Source organism: Cervus elaphus, chromosome 8 (genome assembly GCF_910594005.1).
Source record: "Cervus elaphus chromosome 8, mCerEla1.1, whole genome shotgun sequence".
Lineage (NCBI taxonomy): Eukaryota > Metazoa > Chordata > Mammalia > Artiodactyla > Cervidae > Cervus > Cervus elaphus.
Window position 1 is genome coordinate 11,157,445 of NC_057822.1, and position 18,985 is coordinate 11,176,429.

Genomic DNA, 18,985 nt, shown 5'->3' on the forward strand with positions numbered 1-18,985 from the left:
ACGGGAGTGAAAAGAAGCTACTTAGTAGAGTTGCCAAGAGATAAAGGAATCTTCTTCAAGGCCCAGCCAAACAAAAGGTCTTCTTTTTTTTTTTTAAGCTATTTTTATTTATTAGCGGAACAGATCTTCGTTCCCTGACCAGGATCAAACCTGTTCCCCCGCATTGGAAGCAAGGAGTTTTAACTAGTGGACCTCCAGGGAAATTCCTACAAAGGTCTTAATATTTGCTAATTATTACGACTGGCCCCAGGAACTTTCCTAAGCATTTTCAAGTATCACTTCTTTAAACGCTAACGACAACCTATGTCCTAAACGAAATAGGGGCTTAGAGCTGTCAAGTAACCCCCAAAGAATTTATGGGTTCTGACTGGAACCCAGAACCAACTCGCGGCCAGAAAAGTCTTGGCAAACAAGCATGCGTCAGAGGGCAAAGGAGTTTGCTTACAGACTCTATACTCAACCAAATCTTTTGATTCCAAATTGGTAGTTGGATCATCACTTTTGAAAGTCTGGTAAATGTAAGCTTCATAACCGGATCTGAGGAGTGAAGAGGGGCAGCAGAGTCCTCCAAGGGGAGTCCTGCTTTGAGAGACCTGCCTTTGTTCCCGATTGCGGATGAGGTGTCTTTAATTTAGATCACGTTTTCCTCATCCATGAAGTGGGGTTAGAAGAGTTATTAGGGTCCCTGGCGTCCCTCCCAACACTGATTTTCCAGAGCAGAAGCTGCTTGCTCTGAAAAAGGCCCCAAACTCTCCGGCTGAAGTTCATCCTCCGCGGGCTGGCAATAGGGACGCGTCCCCTTTAAGGCTCCAACTCGCCGGCGGCGGCGGCCGGAAGTGTTGAAGCCCGGCCTGGCGGCGGCGGTGGCGGTAGCGGCCGTGGCGGCCTCTGCGCATGCTCCGTCGCCCGCCCGCCCTGGCCGCTCGCCGCCCGCCCGCCCGACGGAGACGGTGAGGAGGGGGAGGGGTGGGCGCGCGGGCGCGGGCGCGGGGTGGGGTGGGGGCGGGGGGGGCGGGCGCGGGGGCCGCGCGGCGGCCGGCGAGGGCGGGCGGGCGCGCAGGGGGCGGGGGGCTGCTGCCTCCGCGGGCGCCTCCCCACGCCCTGTGCGTGCCGCCGCCGCCGCCGGGGAGCGAGCGGACGTCGCGGCGCCGCGGGGGGGTGGGGGGACGCTGCCGCTGGGTCCGCCTGAGCAGCCGGGCCGCCCCCAGCGCGGCCGGCCGCGCCGCTCGGGTCCGGCCCCCGGCCGAGAGCGGCGGGGGGCCGGCGAGCCTAGCACTGGGGGGCCCTGGCGCCCCCGGACTAAGGGGCCCGGAAGTCCTCTGCCGAGGGACCAGGAAGGGCCGGAGCGACTCCGGACTGAGAGGCCCGGACGTCTAGGACCCCGGGGAGGGGTCTGGGGATCGAGGGGGTATCCCTAAAGGCGGGATCTGGGGAGCACCAGGCCCTTCGATGAGGAGCTGGGGATGAGGCCTGGGTCGCTCTCGGGCTAGGGGGTAGTGGTGAAAGGACGGGGGGGCGAAGAGTGAAGGAAGCCCGCTGCCTGCCCGGGAGGACCTCTCGGCGCCTTGGGGTGGGGAGCGAGGGCAGAGAGTGGGTTCTGCTGAGGAAAAGAGTGTCCAAGCTTCACCCGGGGGCGCCTAGAGGCCTCGGCCATTCAGTCCAGGCGAAAAGAGGCAGGTGCTTCCCCGAAGGCACAGTGACAGGTCCGGTAAGCAGGGGACAAGGAAGAACAGCTCCACGGGAAAGTGAGCAGGCCTGTACCTTCCCCTAGATGAGGGGGCGGTAGGAAGACACCTCAGAGCCTCCAGACGAAGGAATGAGAAGGGTCCAGATCTGTGAGGGAAGAAAAGAGAGCTTGGAGTACCTCACATAGGTAGAGAGCAGGGTGATCTGGCCTGTCGCGGATGGGGAAACCTGAGTTTTTGAGGCCCGGAGAGAAGATAATTGTTGGGAAGAAGGCTAGCATATCCCTGCTTTCTAAAATGACGGGGGAATTGGCCTGGTGTTTCCTAATTGAGGGGCAGGAGAGGTGAGAGCAGACTCTTGAGGGTCCTGGAGTGTGATCCGTCCAGACTAAGACACGTCAAGTCTTGATCATGGGAAGCCTTGACTGTGTAAGGAGCAGAAGGAGGCATTCTCTCAAGATGAGAGAAATTCACAAATACTTCCTAACAGACACAAACAGGGGCCTTAACTCGTGTATATTTAGGAGAATCAAGAAGTGTCATTTTCCTTCTTAACCTGGAGGATTAAGGAAAGAGAGGATCAGCTAATTTTAGTCTCACAGGATTCTTTTCTCTCTCTTTGCTTATGGAACGTTTGGGGGACTTTTTCATTAAATTGTTGGACTGACCTAATTTGTCAGCCTTTTATCAATTATGTGTTTTTATTGTCTACTGACTTAACTTTTTTCTTTAGTTACCTGTTAGTTGCTTACTCCTATTTACAGCAAACATATTGAATAGCCAACTTGTACTCAGCTTCATGGGGTTAGTTTGGGCTGTGTTTTGTTCTCCTCCTAAGAATAAATCTCCTCAACTGTAGTAGGTTGACCCTTCAAAAAATCCTTTTTGCAATTGCTTCTCCAAACACCTACAGAGTGGTCACTATTAAGTGATTCATCCGAAACTTCATTTGCTATGACTTTTTACCTCAGTGGTCCTATGTGTGATCTCTTGGCTTCATTACATCTGGTAGTGCCCTGGATCACCTAGTAAATACATGAAACAGAATAAAGAAGGAAAAAACTCAAGGAGTTTTGACCTCTTGTAATAATAAAGTTTTTAAGTTGGAAATTTCTTAGAATAGGCTACATAGTCTACAAAAATTAAAGTATGAAATACATTTTGGAGTTAGAAAATTTCAGGATATATGGTATTTCTATGACTCCCTCTCAGCTACCAACTGTCATGTTCCTATGATCATGTGACACTTGTGCTTACATCTTGCCATGTTTTTTAAACTTCAGAACACAAAAATGAATTTAATCCAGAGTAGGTCAGGTATCATTGATTTAATTTTTTGATAGTTTACGTGAGTAGTCATGTAGTTACATTCAAGGTGTCTTGTCTTTGAAAATAACTACAAATAATCCTTCCTTTTCACAGAAGTTCGACATATTTCCCTTATGTGTGTTCTCCTAGAATTACAGAGTGTTGTGCGATTCCACAATGAATACTCCAAGGTCCCCTCCATGAAATACCCAAAGGAGCAACTTACTCATCTTCCCTTAGTTTTTGTTGCTATAAACAAGAACCACTTTTCAATTTACACTCAACTCAAAGAAATGACCTTCCAATTATCCAGTGTAGTCTGTAGAGCTGGTTAGGGTTTCTTGCTCGGAATATGGTATTTAGGGTAGTAAGAGATATTCAACCCAAACTTGCTTCTCTGAGGAATGTGAGAATTGCCATGTGGGGTCAGACCTGTGTCTCTGACTGACAATGAGAGACTTATTGTGGATGATTATAATTATCTTTTCTGGTAAACTCTCAGAAGGTTAGAGAAGCAGCCATAATACTGCTTTTGAGTTCCAAGGTGTGGGAGGGGTAAGGAGTAAAATATGAGTTCTTATTGAGGAAAGTATTAATCAAGAAGTTTGTTAACCACTTATTCAGAGTATTGTAGAGAGAGAGGACTCAACCTTAGGGTAGAAGGTTGAACTAGAAGCATCCTTCTAATTTTGCTTTTCTAACCCATTACTTTACCTATGCTGTTAATTTAACATTTAAACCACTTTTTTGAGATAATAAATTACCTACAATTGTTATATGCTAAAGTATTGTATCTTTTAAATTCAATGAATGTGTAGCAGGATAGTGCTTGACAACAAATAAGTGTCTGATAAATGTTAGCTGTGATTATTTCAATTCATCCTACATTTTTATGGTTCAAACTTTAAAGATATCAATCGGTTCAATTATTCTAGGATTTGATGGCATTTTATACTTCATCATATTCCTTTTGGCATTTTCTAGACTCAAAGGTCCTAATCATTTGGGTTCTGTTTCTGGCAGCCAGCCAAACTGGTCCACTGATTTCCTATCCCCGCCCCCCCACCTCCAGTTTTAAACTTTTAATTTACAGAAGTTCAGATTGTATATTCTAGTATCTTGCAATTACTTTTTTCCTCTACTATATGACAGTGTCACTTATCTCTTTCCCTTCTGTAGTTCCTTAAGAACAGATACCATCCCTTTTCATATCTAAGGAGCCTAACTATGTCTGTGGTTTCTCCCTGTCATTACGGGAAGTTCAAGCTTTCTAAGCAAATTTATATCCCCTAAATTAAAGAAGTAGAAAGTTCTAGAAGTCTTTTAGGGTGAAGTGAGTCACTGATTGCCTGAATATTTATTACATACCTGCTGTGTACCAGATTTCCTTAGAAAGTTTTAGGTAGTCAGTTTTGTAAATAGAAATGTGATATTTGAAAATTATTGCACTTGTGGCCCTGGGCATTGAGCTAGCATAGGGAAGCCTGTTAAAAAAGTAAAGCTAGCTTTTCTCTCCCAGGATGCAGTCTGGTGAGGAGAGACTGACAGAGTGGGCTGATGGTTGTGACAGGGATGCTTCAGGCGCTGAGGAGGCGAGAAGACCCCCTCAAATCTAGTCAAAGAAGTCACAGAGGGCCTCTCTGAGGAAGTGATGTTTTAAATGTCACAAAAGTATAGCAGTGACTTGCCAAAAAGGACAGAAAAAAGAATTCCAGGTAGAGCAAATAAGTGTGAAGGCTCAGGAGAGGAAATATGGCATGTTTGAGAATTTGGAAAAAATGCAATGGCAGGAGCGCGCAGTGTGAGAGGAAGAACTGTGGGAAATGAGGCCAGCAGGGTGGGCCGGGGACAGATTTGGTGGGTTTTGTAAGTCAGGGTGTTTGCACCATAACAGCAGCAAAGGGAATGCCCTGAAGGATTTTTTAAGTGGGGGAAATGGCCTTTAGTCAGATCATTTTGTCTCTTATCTAATAATGAGTTGGAGATCCAGATCAGAGGTTGGGATACTGATGAGAAGCAGCTGGAAAAATCCAGGTAACAGTGTGGTGGTTCAGCATATGATGATGGCAGCACAGATGGAGAGTGGAGGATGGTTAAAAGAGATATATAGGTGATAGAATGGCTAGGATTTATTTGGTGGTTGGTTGAATTTAGAAAGAGAAGAAAGAGGAGTCAAAAATAGCTCCTTCATTTCTGACTTGAGAAAATGGGTGGAGGGTAGCGCCATTTATTGAGGCAGGAAACATAGGAGCAGGTTTGAGAGGGAACATGCTTTCAGTTTAAGATGCCTAAGATATTTTAAGAGGTTTTTGGATATAGGAGGTGTTGAATCCAGGAAAAAGTTTGAATGTGAGAATCATAAAGGGCAGGTCTAAGTCATATGTGAGGAATTTTAACTTGGTCAAACACAAACAAAAGTTGATTGAACTGCTGTATGTCAGTGCCTGCAATGAACAAGGCTGTAGGAGACAAGATTTTTAGATAAGCAACACCTGTCTTCACAGTGTGGTCATGGAGGCAGATGGATTTTCAGTTACCCGCTGTACAAGGCCCAGTGTGATTAAACACTAGAGGAGAGCGGCAAGCAAGTATTGGGGGCCTACAGGAGAGAAAAATGGGGAGGTAGTGGCTTTGTGGAGGAGTGAGCTTTGAACTGGGCCTTGAAGGGAGAAGATGAGGGAGAAAGGAGTTTTGGGCTTACAGAATAACAAAGGTACGGAAACCTATACATGTTACATGTCCAGAATTCAGTGAGAGATTGATGTGGCTGGATTTTAAAATTCTTGGGGTATTATAGTTGCAGATAAAACTGGGAAATTTGGGGGGGGCCAAATGAGGGAGACTTTGAGTGCTGTGTTAAATGTGTGTATTATAGGCAAAAATTATAGGCAAACAATTGCTGTGGCAGAGCTGAAATGTGGAGTTGGTCGTCTTGAGTACCAAGTATATATCCATTGTGTGTCTAGGCACGGTTCATTGCAGTCCTAATCATCTTCAAGCACTCACATATCTCAGTCAACAGAGTACTCTTATCTATATTTTCTTATATGACCCTCTCCTTTCTTTTCAGCTGTGAAGACTAACAGCTTAATAACTTAGGACCTTCTGAGTTTTCATTAAGATTGAGATAATGCTTTGAGTTAATCTAGAGTCAAAGATCTTTCGGTACTGGACGGTAGTTTCCCCAACAGCTCTGCAAGTGAAGTGTCAGGCAAGAGCCTATCTCCATTCAGTTTGAGGCAAAGAGGTATTAAGATGTTCCTGGAAGTCATACAGTTGGACACAGCATTTATTAAACAGCCATACAATGCAAATCATCTTTCTTTTTCCATGCAACTTAGTTTCAGAATGCTTGATGAAGTGTAATGGCTGGTTGCAAAGAAAATAGATGATTCTTACTTTCTAAGCACTTACTGTTTGGGATGGATCTAGTGATGTGTTGTATACCAGCTCTCTAGAATAAAAAATACCCTGATTTGTAATGCTTGCCAATTTCTTTGGTGCATGTACTCCCAGAATCACTGATTTCAAGCTACCAACTTGATGTTGCTAAACTGGGAGTTGGAAAGAGATGTACACAGTTGGCTTCCCCTATGACTCAGTGGTAAAGAATCCACCTGCAGTGCGGAAGATGCAAGAAATGCGGGTTCAATCTCTGGGTTAGGAAAATCCTCTGGAGTAGGAAATGACAACCCACTCCAGTATTCTTGCCTGGAAAATTCCGTGGACAGAGGAGCCTGGCAGGCTACAGTCCATGGGGTTGCAAAGAGCTGGACAGGACTGAACGACTGAGCACACATGCACGTGCACAGTTGGTTCTCAGGAGCTGGTAGAGCTGCCTGCAGCATACCACTGGGTGAATCACACGTACTGAGAAAATCTCCAGTAACTAGTGAGTCCGAAGGCATTTCTGGGGAAAGATCAGAGCCTATGTCAGCCCCTTCTCACAATTCCCATCTTTTTCAGGAGACCATGATCTCCAGGACGCCCTTGGAATTAAGAGTTATTATATTGCTGTTCCTTTCCTATGGTTGTCATCTTTTCAAATCAGACAAAATTACTGGTGCTTCTTATTTCTGACAGCATTCCCAGCTATCTGACTTCATGTGAAAGATGGCTAATGCAGAAGTGAGTGTCCCAGTGGGGGATGTGGTTGTGGTACCCACTGAAGGAAATGAAGGGGAGAACCCTGAAGACACTAAAACCCAAGTGATCTTGCAGTTACAGCCTGTGCAACAAGGGTAAGTGACTAAAGATTGGAATATTCTGAAAATTTGGGGGAGTTTAAAGAGTGGAGATATTATAACCTTAAGGTGACTTAGCACAATGGAACGTTCAACATCAATTCTCAGAGCTAAGTTTTCTTCTCTATAATGTACTATGTGCTATATTTGTCATTCAGTACTTATTACAACAACTGACTGTTTCCTCATCTCTTGCCCCCTACTCTGAGTTCCTTGAGGATAAGCTACATGGTTCCCTCATCATATTTATCCACACTGTTTAGCACAGTGCCTTGGTACATGTGGTACTTTTGCCCAAAGGTGAGATAGTTACAGTCAGAGGAGAATAGGCAAGGCAGCTATAAAAGTATTCCTACCAGAAGTTCTCTGGGCCCTCATGGATAGGCAAATTATCAAGCTTAGTCTATCAAAAATATGTATATCAGTCGCCTACCATTATACAACATATCACAAAGGTGTTGAAAGAAATATAGAACATGGTTCCCACCATCATGAATCTTGCAATCTAGTTGTGCAAAGCAAAAATACACGTTTATAGAGTGATCCCTTACTTGGCAAAATCTAAGAAGTGCCAAGTGGCATGGTTAGGATGTGCTTTTGCATTCAGAGAAGTGATTTAGAAAATCACTATGAATTTGAGAGAAGAGATAAGATTCTTAAGTGGTCTTAAAAGTTAAACAGGAATTAGATCTCCAGAGAGAAGAGGCGGCTAGTTATTTTATCTTGGGGAATATATAAAAGATTTAAGGATCAGAAGTGTTCTGTGGGCTTCCCTAGTGGCTCAGATGGTAAAGAATTCACCTGCAATGTGGGAGACCTGGGTTCTATCCCTGGGTTGGAAAGATCCCCAAGAGAAAGGAACGGCTACCCACTCCAGTATTTTTGCCTGGAGATTTCCATGGACGAGGAGCTTGGTAAGCTACAGTCCATGGGGTGGCAAAGAGTCGGATATGACTGAGCAAGTTTCACTAGACAAACACACAATTGACCCTCTGTATCTGTAGGTTCCACATCCTCAGATTCAACCAACCTTGGATAGAAAAAAAATTCCAGAAAGTTCCAAGAAGCAAAATTGAATTTGCCACACACAGGAAACTATTTACAAGCATTTATATTAGATATTACAAGTAATCTTCAGTTCAGTTCAGTCACTCAGTCGTGTCTGAATCTTTGCAACCCCATGGACTGTAGCATGCCAGGTTTCCCTGTCCATCACCAACTCCCAGAGCTTGCTCAAACTCATGTCTCTTGAGTCGGTGATGCCACCCAACCATCTCACCCTCTGTTGTCCCCTTCTCCTCCTGCCTTCATCTTTCCCAGCATCAGGGTCTTTTCCAGTGAGTCAGTTCTTCGCATCAGGTGGGCATAGTTTCAGGTGTTGAAATTTCAGCTTCAACATCAGTTCTAGTGAATATTCAGAACTGACTTCCTTTAGGATGGACTGGTTGGATCTCCTTGCATCCAAGGGACTCCCAAGAGTTTTCTCCGACACCACAGTTCAAAAGCATCAATTCTTTGACATTCAGCTTTCTTTATAGTCCAACTCTCACATGCATATATAACTACTGTAAAAACCATAGCTTTGACTAGATGGGCCTTTGTTGGCAAAGTAATGTCTCTGCTTTTTAATATGCTGTCTAGGTTGGTCATAGCTTTTCTTCCAAGGAGTAAGCGTCTTTTAATTTCATGGCTGCAGTCAGCATCTGCAGTGATTTTGGAGCCCAGGAAAATAGTCTGTCACTGTCTCCATTGTTTTCTCATTTATTTGAAATGAAGTGATAGGACCGGATGCCATGATCTTAGTTTTCTGAATGTTGAATTTTAAGCCAACTTTTTCACTCTCCTCTTTCACTTTCAAAAAAGAGTCTCTTTAACTCTTCTTTGCTTTCTTTCATAAGGGTAGTGTCATCTGTGTATCTGAAGTTATTGATATTTCTCCCTGCAATCTTGATTCCAGCTTGTGCTTTATCCAGCCTGGCATTTCACATGACGTACTCTGCATATAAGTTAAATAAGCCTTGACGTACTCCTTTCACAGTTTGGAAGACACTGCAATGAGAAGCCCAGGCACCACAACTAGAGAGTAGCCTCTGTTCACTAGAGAAAGTCCATGCACAGCAAAAAAGACCCAGCACAGTCCATAAATAAAAATTATTAGAAAAGAAAGAAATGTCAGAAAACTGAGGTTATAGTTTTAAAACTAATAAGAAAGAGTCCTTATCTTTTACAGATACATACAAATGTCTGGGATTTGCTTCAAAAAACTTTCAGGAGTGGGCAGATGTAGAGATGAAATCAGACTGGCCATGTGTTGATAATTGTTGAAGCTGGGTGATGGATGCTTACATGGGAGTTCATCATCATATTTTCTTTATTTGGAGGTATATTTGAAATTTCTTATAATAAAAAGCCTTTTAAATTACCAAGAGAGGCTAATAGGCTAACAGTTTTTTAAATCATTAATTAATTTTAATCATTCATTAATTTTTAATCATCTGATTTATGCAGTAGCTGATTTAAGTATATGGGAGGATGTTTGTAGATTATATGCAAATACTATGCCATTTTATAAGAGACTTACATATCTGTGGATTTTGGTATTTGCAGGGGTTTTCTGGAACCAGTCTCCCCATAATACTGAGGAAGGACAGCAATCTAATCCCAGTCTACTAAGTCATGTACCTTGCCTTAAAAACTTCTAGGGAAAAACTGTTAAACTATTAACCTGTCTTGGTAATTTAAAAAGCTTTTTATTATAGGAAATCTCAAATATACCTCCAAATAAAGAAAATATGATAATGAACTCCCATGTAAGCATCCATCACCCAGCTTCAGCAATTGTCAACACATGGCCAGTCTGATTTCATCTCTACATCCGCCTACTCCTGAATTTTTTTTGAAGCAAATCCCAGAGATTTGTATGTATCTGTAAAAGATAAGGACACTTTCTTATTAGTTTTAAAAACATAACCATAGTCTTCTGACATTTCTTTTTTTTTAAATAATTTTTATTTATGGACTGTGCTGGGTCTTTTTTGCTGTGCATGGACTTTCTCTAGTTGTGGTGATCAGAGGCTCCTCTCTAGTTGTGGTGTATGGGCTTCTCACTGCAGTGTCTTCTCTGGCTGGGCTCTAGGTTCTTGGGCTTCAGTAGTTGCAGCACATGGGCTCAGTTGCCCCATGGCATGTGGAATCCTCCTGGACTATGGATCAAACCCACGTCCCCTGCATTGGCAGGTAGATTCTTAACCACTAGGCCATGAGGGAAATCTGACATTTCTAAATATTGTTAAGCATAAAGGAGATATTCTAAGGTCTATTAAGGAAAGTTGATATAAATAATGTCTAACATATAGTCTATAGAGTGGCTTAAATTTTTATTGGCACCAACAGATTATGCATGCTTATTCAAACTCATTTGAGGATTTTATTTTGACACACACACACACACATACTTGTAGTCATTACATTTTGAGGTGTGGTAACATCAGGAAGGATTAGTGGGCAGGCTCTTCTGTCTTTCCTAAAGCACTCCAGTTGTCATTTGTCCTATCCACAGTGGAGACAGAAAAAACTTCTCTGCTACTTCGAGACTTAATTCTTTCGAAGATTTGGTTCCACTTAATTTTCTGTTTGTCTCTTTTATTTTCCAAATGATACTGTCTTATGTGGATACCTGGCATTGCTTGATTAGGTAGAGGCACCTTTGTCCAACATATATTGACTTCCCAATTCACTGTCTACTGTGAATTTTAATGCATGAGCTAGTGAATAAACATTTTGAGGTATTGCCTTTTTTTTTTTTTTTTGAGCTATTGCATTTTGAGGTGTTTGTCAGTTGTATTATTAAATTATTTTAACATTTTATTGCATTTTAGCCTCATTTTGTAAAAATGAGCAGGGTACAAAAGCAGTGATTCTAGTGATGAGTTATATAGGTCTCATAATTTTAATACACTTGAGACAAAGATGAAAATTATCAGGTGTCAGTGTTCAGCCTCATCACACTTCACCTGATGGGCTATAGTTCAAGTGTGAAGGAAATAAACAATCAAAGGGTATGCATAAATTGTTAGGAATAAATTGGTAAAGATTATATTCAAAAAATGTGAGAGTTGGACTATAAAGAAAGCTGAGCACCGAAGAATTGATGCTTTTGAACTGTAGTGTTGGAGAAGACTCTTGAAGAGTCCCTTGGACTGCAAGGAGATTCAACCAGTCCATCCTAAAGGAAATGAATCCAGAATATTCATTGGAAGGACTGATGCTGAAGCTAAAAGTCCAATTTGGCCACCTGATGCAAAGAACTGACTCATTTGGAAAGACTCTGATGCTGGGAAAGATTGAAGGCAGGAGGAGAAGGGGGCAACAGAGGATGAGATAGTTGAATGGCGTCACCAACTTGATGGATGTGAGTTTGGATAAGCTCTGGGAGTTGGTGATGGACAGGGAAGCCTGGCATGCTGCAGTCCATGGAGTCGCAAAGAGTTGGATGCGACTGAGTGACTGAACTAACTGGCTGGCTGGTATTCAAGAGGCAAGAAATAGAGATTTTATATAAGTATTGTTAGATTTCAATATGTAATTCCTTTTGCCCATCATTTTAATTTTTTTTACATATATGACATTTTATACTTTCCCAAATATTCACCATATATACATTTTCAGGGATGCATATGAAGCAAAAGTAGAGTATTGGGTAACGGTCTATTTATATGAATACATAGAACCTGACACATTGTATAAGATGATACTTTCATAATGATACTAAGTTAAAATATATCCACATTCAACTTTTTAAGAAAATAGAGATACTCAGGTACTAAGATATTAAGAAGATTTTTTATTCTGGGAGTTTTTCCAACAAAGATGAGTTGTTCAGTGTATGCTTTCTTTTTAAAAACAAAAAAGATGGTTATTAACTTTTTCAAATAAAACCTTTAAACATACTTTGGAAATTCTCAGGAGGAATGAAAGTACTAAGATTCCATTACATTCTTGACTTTCCAATTCATTTTGGATTCATAAGAGTTTTTAACAATGAGATCATGGGCTGGTGATTTTAATACTACATAAATTTACTCAGTGTGCTGAGTGGAATAGTTCAATTTGAGGAATAGTGACCTTACTTTCCTTATGCTCATATCTCTCCCTAGTAGGAGGTTTAAAGTGTTAGGAATATGTATAAACTCATATCAGTAGGGTACCCCTTAGTTTATGAAAAGGATTCCACATTCAATTAATCAGAATAGCTTTCCTTAACATTCAAGATAAAAAAAAAAACCCCATATCAGTTTTCAGTGAATTAGAATACAATAATGTGGACTTAACTTTAAAACTCTTGTACATGTACACAAGAGTACTGTGTATACATATGTACTATATATTATACTATTTATATATATTTATATGCACACATTATACTATTAGTGAAGTTAACATCACAGTCATTGTAAATGCTAATAGTAACTGACTTGTACTTCACTGATCCATAATTACCACTTATTATTTGTAGCGTAATAATCTGTGTGCATGTTTTATACTTTAATTTAGACTGTAAGCTTCTGTGTTCTTGGGAAAAAAGGATTTAGTATATCATGTGTTCTCAAAGAATGTTTGTGAATTAATAAAGGAATAGCAACAATCATAATAAAATTTTGGGTTGATTATTAAAAAAAGCTCTAGTAAACCTAATTTTGCCTTACTTTGATGATTCAGAAGGCATATTGATAGCTTATAAATCCTTAACATTTTAAACATATTTTCTGATTTTTGACTATAGTTTTAGTAGGTATAGAGAATTAAGCTAAATCCATCACTGTTAGGAGTTGCTTTAGAAACATTTTCCCTGATAAAATCTTATTTGCCCATAAAAATATAGACTATGCCCCGACTTCCCAAGTGCAATTTACTGGTTGTTGAAATTATGTATAGACAAGAATCTATTATTTTAAAGGATTTTGTAAATATTGGTCAAGTTAGAATGAGCTTACTAAATTTACTTGAAGTAGAGGGTGTGGTTGTTTTTTTTTTTTTTTTGTCTGTGCTGCACGGTGGGATCTTAGCTCTCCAGCTATGGATTGAACCTGGGCCACAGCAGTGAAACTCAGAATCCTAACCACTAGGCCTCTCAGGGACCTCTTAGATTATGCCCAAGGAGAGAAAGAAAGGTAAATAAGTAAATAGTATTAAGTATTATAGTTGTTGTGGCAAAAGCTTAAAGTACAGTTGGGTCACAGAGGAGGAATTGGGTGATTATACCGGAGGACTGAGATGGAAGGAAAAGCACCATACAGGCTGCTAATTAAAAAATAAAAGATGGGGAAAGATGTTCTGGGAAGAGGAAGAAGAGCAAGAACAGAAGGGATAAAAGAAGATGGCAGTTTGGTACAATTGGGGCTTGGGTTGTCTGTTGGGGTTTGGTGAGAACTGAAACCAGAGGACCAGATCATGGAGGGACTTAAATATCATATTAAGTATTTGGGGCTTTATTTCAGCAGCAAGAAGGAGGTTCTTGCAGGGTTTTGTGGAGGGTGTTACCTGATCATTCTGGAAGGAATATAGAAGATCAGGTTGATGTGAGGAGACCGGTTCAGACTAAACATGATGCAGCCTCAGTTAAGGCAGTGGCAGTGGAAATAGACAGGGAGGGTGGCTGGTGTTAAGGAGGTGTATCTGGCAGGACTTGGTGACTGGCTGTGTGGGAGTTGAGGAGGATGAAAAGGGAGAGATTTAGTGTAATTTCCAAGCTTCTGTTTTAGGCTGCTGTGTGCTGAGTAGTGCATTAACAAGGATGGGAAATATAGGAAGAAGAGTAGTTTGGGAGGTGGGAGAGGAAAGAGAACTTGGTTATTTTAGACATAATTCATTCAATCAAGTCCTATGGGATATTCAAATGTATTTATTTATTTAGCAGTTAATTGTGTCCTGCTGTGGAATTCAGAAGGGAGGTCTGTGCTAAAGGTGTCATCATCAGGGAGGGAAATCACTGATGCAAAGGAGACTGTTAGGCAGTACTTTAGGATAGCTGGTGCAGTAAATAGCATGGTAGGCTTATTGTGGAAATTAAACAAAGGATGTCAGTGTTCATGTCAGGTTATCTGAGCCCATTTCTTAGGAGGCAGAAACATTTTGGAGAGAGAGTTTTCCTTAAGTGGTACCTCTCATTACTGCTAGTTACTTTGGGCATAATTGCTCTCTCTCTTTTTTAAAAAAACTAGGCTCTGCTCATGTCTGTAGTTTGATTATTATGCCTTAAAAAATGCTAAAGTGTAAAAATGGCTAAAGTGCCTAGATTCCAACAAAGGACATCAGCTTCTGTAGTCAGTAAGTTCTTCCTGGTTTGAATTGTCTAAAGGTATTACTTTTTAGTCATGTTTGGATAATTCTATAATATGTTTCAAGTGAAGCAATACTTTATATCATGAACTTTTAAAGTTAGGGAGGGATAAGTGTGGTGTAAAATACAGGTATTTTATAAGTAGCAGTGTAAGTAGAGTAGCAAGAGAAACTTTTCCTCTGGGATGAGGAAAGTTGTTGATTCATTTCCATGATAGTAGCTGCTAAGCAGTCTTGGGCAGCCTGGAATTTAGATACATTGGGGCTTAAGTCAGAACACTAACATCAAGTTGTAAAGTATATTATTTTATTCCTTTTGAGATAGATTAAAACAAATTTCTTAATCCTGTGCTGTGAATATTAATTTTGTCATGATTTATGTAGTTTATTGTGGACACTTTTACAACAGGATTTATGAAGCTGGACCTGAGAACAATACGGCAGTTGTGGCAGTAGAAACTCACACAATACACAAAATTGAAGAAGGGATTGGTAAGTCATTTTGTTGTTCTAGTACCTTTTTTTTTTTAACCGCACTTTGAGGCATTCGAAGCCCTCTGCAGTGGAAGCGCAGAGTCGTAACCACTGGACCCCCAGGGAAGCCTTGTTCTAGTACTTTTAACCTTAGCCTCCTTGGTTGAGATTTCTTGCTTTTTGTACCTGATTTCCCCTCCCGTCCCCCCACACGTCACTACCCAATGTGCTCTACCAGTGCTGTAGCCATCAATTTGATGATAGTTCATTGAGAGACACTGCTAAGATGCTAGGGCTATCAGTTGATGTTTAACATTAGTTTGCTAGGGTTACTGAAAAGATTTCTCATCAGTAGAAATTGGTCAAAGTTATTGGAGTCTCAAGGTTGATCTCTGGCATTAGGGAAGTTGCTGATGAGGTGCTGATTGGAAGGCAGTCAGTGGAAAGAAACTGAAGAGGAACTCTGAAATTAGTCAAACTTGGAATTTGAATCCCACATTCTCACTGAGCTGTATGACCTTGGGAAAATCCCTTCACCTTTCTGAGTCCCATACAGGTACATAGGAAACCATGACTGCCTCACAGGATTGTTTTAAGAATTATAAAAGATTGAACCTGTAAAAACACATGGCACAGTGTCTGGCACATAGTGGGAGCTTGGTAAGAGAGCTGTTATGCCAAATTTCTTCCAGAAGATTCCTAAACAATACAAATCAGTGTGAACTCTTAGCCCCTCAGAGAAACCAAGAGACTAGAGATGTTGAGTTAAACTTTAAAGAAGAGTGTTTGATAAATAACTGATATTTTTTCCATTTGTAAGATGCAAGCACTATAGAAGCAAATGAGGATATGGAAATTGCTTACCCCATAACTTGTGGGGAGAGCAAAGCCATTCTCCTTTGGAAGAAGTTTGTATGTCCAGGAATAAATGTAAAGTGTGTCAAGGTAATTGTCTTTTCTCCTTGCCGGGGTCTGTTTTGGGGCTCCTTATTTTCAAAGGGTATGGTTTTAGAACCTCTTCTTCCCCACCATTTCAGTGTTCTTAATTTTGTGGCGTCCCTTTGTGTCACAGTTTAAAAGAAAAAAAAGGACTTTGGAGTGATACTGACCTGGGTTCAAGTCCCACCAGAATACAAGTCTTTTTTTTTTTTTTTTTTAATTTTATTTATTTATTTATTTGGCTGCTCTGGGTCTTAGTTGTAGCATGTGGGATCTAGCTCCCTGACCAGGGGTCGAACCTGGGCCTCCTGCACTGGGAGCTCAGAGTCTTAGCCACTGGACCACCAGGGAAGTCCCAGAATACAAGTCTTTTGAGAGCTGAGAATTTGTCTGTCTTATTCACCGTTGTATCCCTAGCACCTAGACTAGTGCTCTGAATATTTATCAGTAAATATTTTGTTGAATGAATGAAGTCTATCACTAGTTAGGTGACCTTGGTCAAGTAATATTTCAGAGCTTCATATGTTAAAATACAAATAATTATACATACATACACACACAGTAAGATTGTTAGAAGGTGAAATAGTGTATGTAAAATGCCTTAGACTAGTGTGTAGTTTGGTAGAGTTTCTTCAAAATTATTACTGATAAAAATAATCTTCATGAGAGCACAATGTGGAAATAACTGCTTATTCTGTCTCCGCTGGTAACTGCAGCTGTACCCATAGATAGTAGTCACCATCAGTAGCATCATCCTGGAATCATATAAGGATTACAGAATTTTGAGGCTCTGCAGTGCTGTTGGTTTCTACCATGCTTTTTCTTTCTACCGGATCCTGAATCTTGTCATCAGGGCTGGATAGATAACTTCAGTTTATTTTAATAGCCTTTGCAACATCAAAACCATCTGCTTGATTCAGGACACAAATGAATTTTATATCCTAATCAGTATATTAATATCAGGACAGGGCCAGAGAAGGATCATCTCCTCTAGCACAATAGGGTGGGAAGATAGAGAATACAGGCCCTGATTAGAGACGTCATCTGGGTATTTTTTTGTTTGTAATGAATAGAGTTATGTCTGTCTTTCCCTCATGGCTTGCCTAAATTAATATTGGATTATTTTGGACTTTTCCTTTTACATTAGTTCAATGATCAGTTGATCAGCCCCAAGCATTTTGTTCATCTGGCTGGCAAATCCACCCTGAAGGACTGGAAGAGAGCTATTCGTCTGGGTGGAATCATGCTCAGGTGAGCTCTAATAGCAAATTCACACCTTTCAAGTGGCTGTGGGGTACTTAATCATGGTAGAATCCAGAGAATCCAGTCTTTTCTCTCCAACTTGAATTTTTATCCTGTATGAAGGATTGGCTTGAATGATCCATGTATTATTTGACCTTCATCAACTTGTTCTTAAAATCCCTGTGAGAGAAGGAAAATTGAATTAAATTGACTTCTTCCAGCATCTAGGGCAGTTTCTTGTGATGTCACAATGCTGGGTAAGATCTTCTCTGGGCAGAGAATCTCAGGAGTAGATGACAGTCTTGCTTGAGATCATTCAACATAGGTGGAGCTAAACCTGATGCTAAGAAAGAGTGGCTACCATGGAGATGTAGGCTGACAGACAAATTCTGGGATAATCTGGTAAAGTAGAAGGGTGCTGTTCATAAGAAACAGTTATGCACAGTGAACGCAGTCCTTGCCATCATTGTGCCATAGAAATAAACTTTATTTTTTTTTAATGCAGATGGTTTTTTAAAAAATTATTTATTTATTTGTGGCTGTGTGCTGGGTTTTTGTTGCTGCCATGGGATTTTGCTAGTTGCAGTGAGTGGGGCCTACTCTCTAGTTTCGGTGCACAGGCTTCTCATTGCAGAGCATGGGCTCCATGGTGTGCAGTTTTTGGTAGTTGCAAGATGTGGGCTCACTAGCTGTGGTTCGTGGGCTCTAGAATGTAGACTCAGTAATTGTGTTGCATGCACTTATTTGCCCTGAAGCATGTGGGGTCTTCTGGGACCAGGGATTGAACCTGTGTCCCCTGCATTGCAAGGTGAATTCTTAACCACTGGACCTCCAGGGAAGTCCAGAAATTAACTTTAGAATGTATAATATCCTCACCACGTCTGTTTTTGCAGCAAGTTTATCATTATAATTTCATCCCCTACCCATAAAATTAACATTATTTTCTATCAGTAGCAGTCACCTATTGATGGAAAATTTTTAAATGTGGTCAAGAATTAAAAGTTCCCCATAGAACATGTATCAAGAGCCTTAAAAGCCTCTTACTCTTTGTCTTCAATTTTTTAAGGAATCTGTCTAAAGAAAAATCTATAGTACTTGTAGAGATTCAAGTATAATGGGGTTTATTGCAACATAATTCAGGATAGTGAAAATTACAGTCTGATTTAATACACAGTCAAGGTATATCTGAAGTAAATTATGGCTCATCTAAATATATATGGGTTTATACATTAAAATATTCCTAAAGACTTTTTACGTGGAAAATTGCTTATAATGTAATGTGAAAAAGAAAACAAAATGGACTATCAATTAATTTAGTTGTTTTACAAAACATATGTGTAAGTAAATTTAGTGGAAGAACATATGCTGAAATGTTGACATTATCTTTGTGTTGGGGGATTTTTTTTTTTAAGGAGCAATTGTTTTCTTTATAGTTTTCTATGTTTTCCAGAGGAAATGTTATTTTTTTTCTTCATGTATTATCTTTATAGTCAGAGGCATAATTTTGAAAAATTCATTCCAGATCATTTGTATGTGTTAATTAGTAGTTGAATGAAATTGGAGGTGAATACCTTTAACTATTGTTGTTGTTGTTCTTGGGTTGTTTTATTTGGTGAGAAAAACAAGCATATGCTAACTCTTCCCAAATATAAAAGACCCAGAGTGTCTAAAAAATCTTTAGCGAAAGCCAAGTAACATTATAACATAAGAGTTTACTGTAATTAAAATATCCTATGGTTTTGCTCATAGCCTATA

The 18,985-nt window shown here is 40.6% G+C and overlaps 1 protein-coding gene across 5 annotated transcripts in view; it reads left to right on the plus strand.

The window, feature by feature from the left end:
• The first annotated feature begins 814 nt into the window (after nt 1–814).
• GMEB1 (glucocorticoid modulatory element binding protein 1) overlaps nt 815–18,985 on the plus strand; it is a 37,333-nt gene continuing 19,162 nt past the window's right edge. Inside the window, exons 1-5 of one of the 5 annotated variants that reach the window (XM_043909474.1) lie at nt 815–950; nt 7,077–7,234; nt 14,985–15,067; nt 15,870–15,994; nt 17,136–17,239. In XM_043909474.1, coding sequence (XP_043765409.1) covers nt 7,107–7,234; nt 14,985–15,067; nt 15,870–15,994; nt 17,136–17,239 — 440 coding nt within the window. In that variant the 5' untranslated portion in view covers nt 815–950; nt 7,077–7,106. Of the gene's footprint in view, nt 951–1,162; nt 1,709–1,897; nt 2,115–6,270; nt 6,850–7,076; nt 7,235–14,984; nt 15,068–15,869; nt 15,995–17,135; nt 17,240–18,985 lie in introns of those variants that run through there. The other 4 variants (XM_043909475.1, XM_043909478.1, XM_043909477.1 and 1 more) reach the window with 4 other exon arrangements.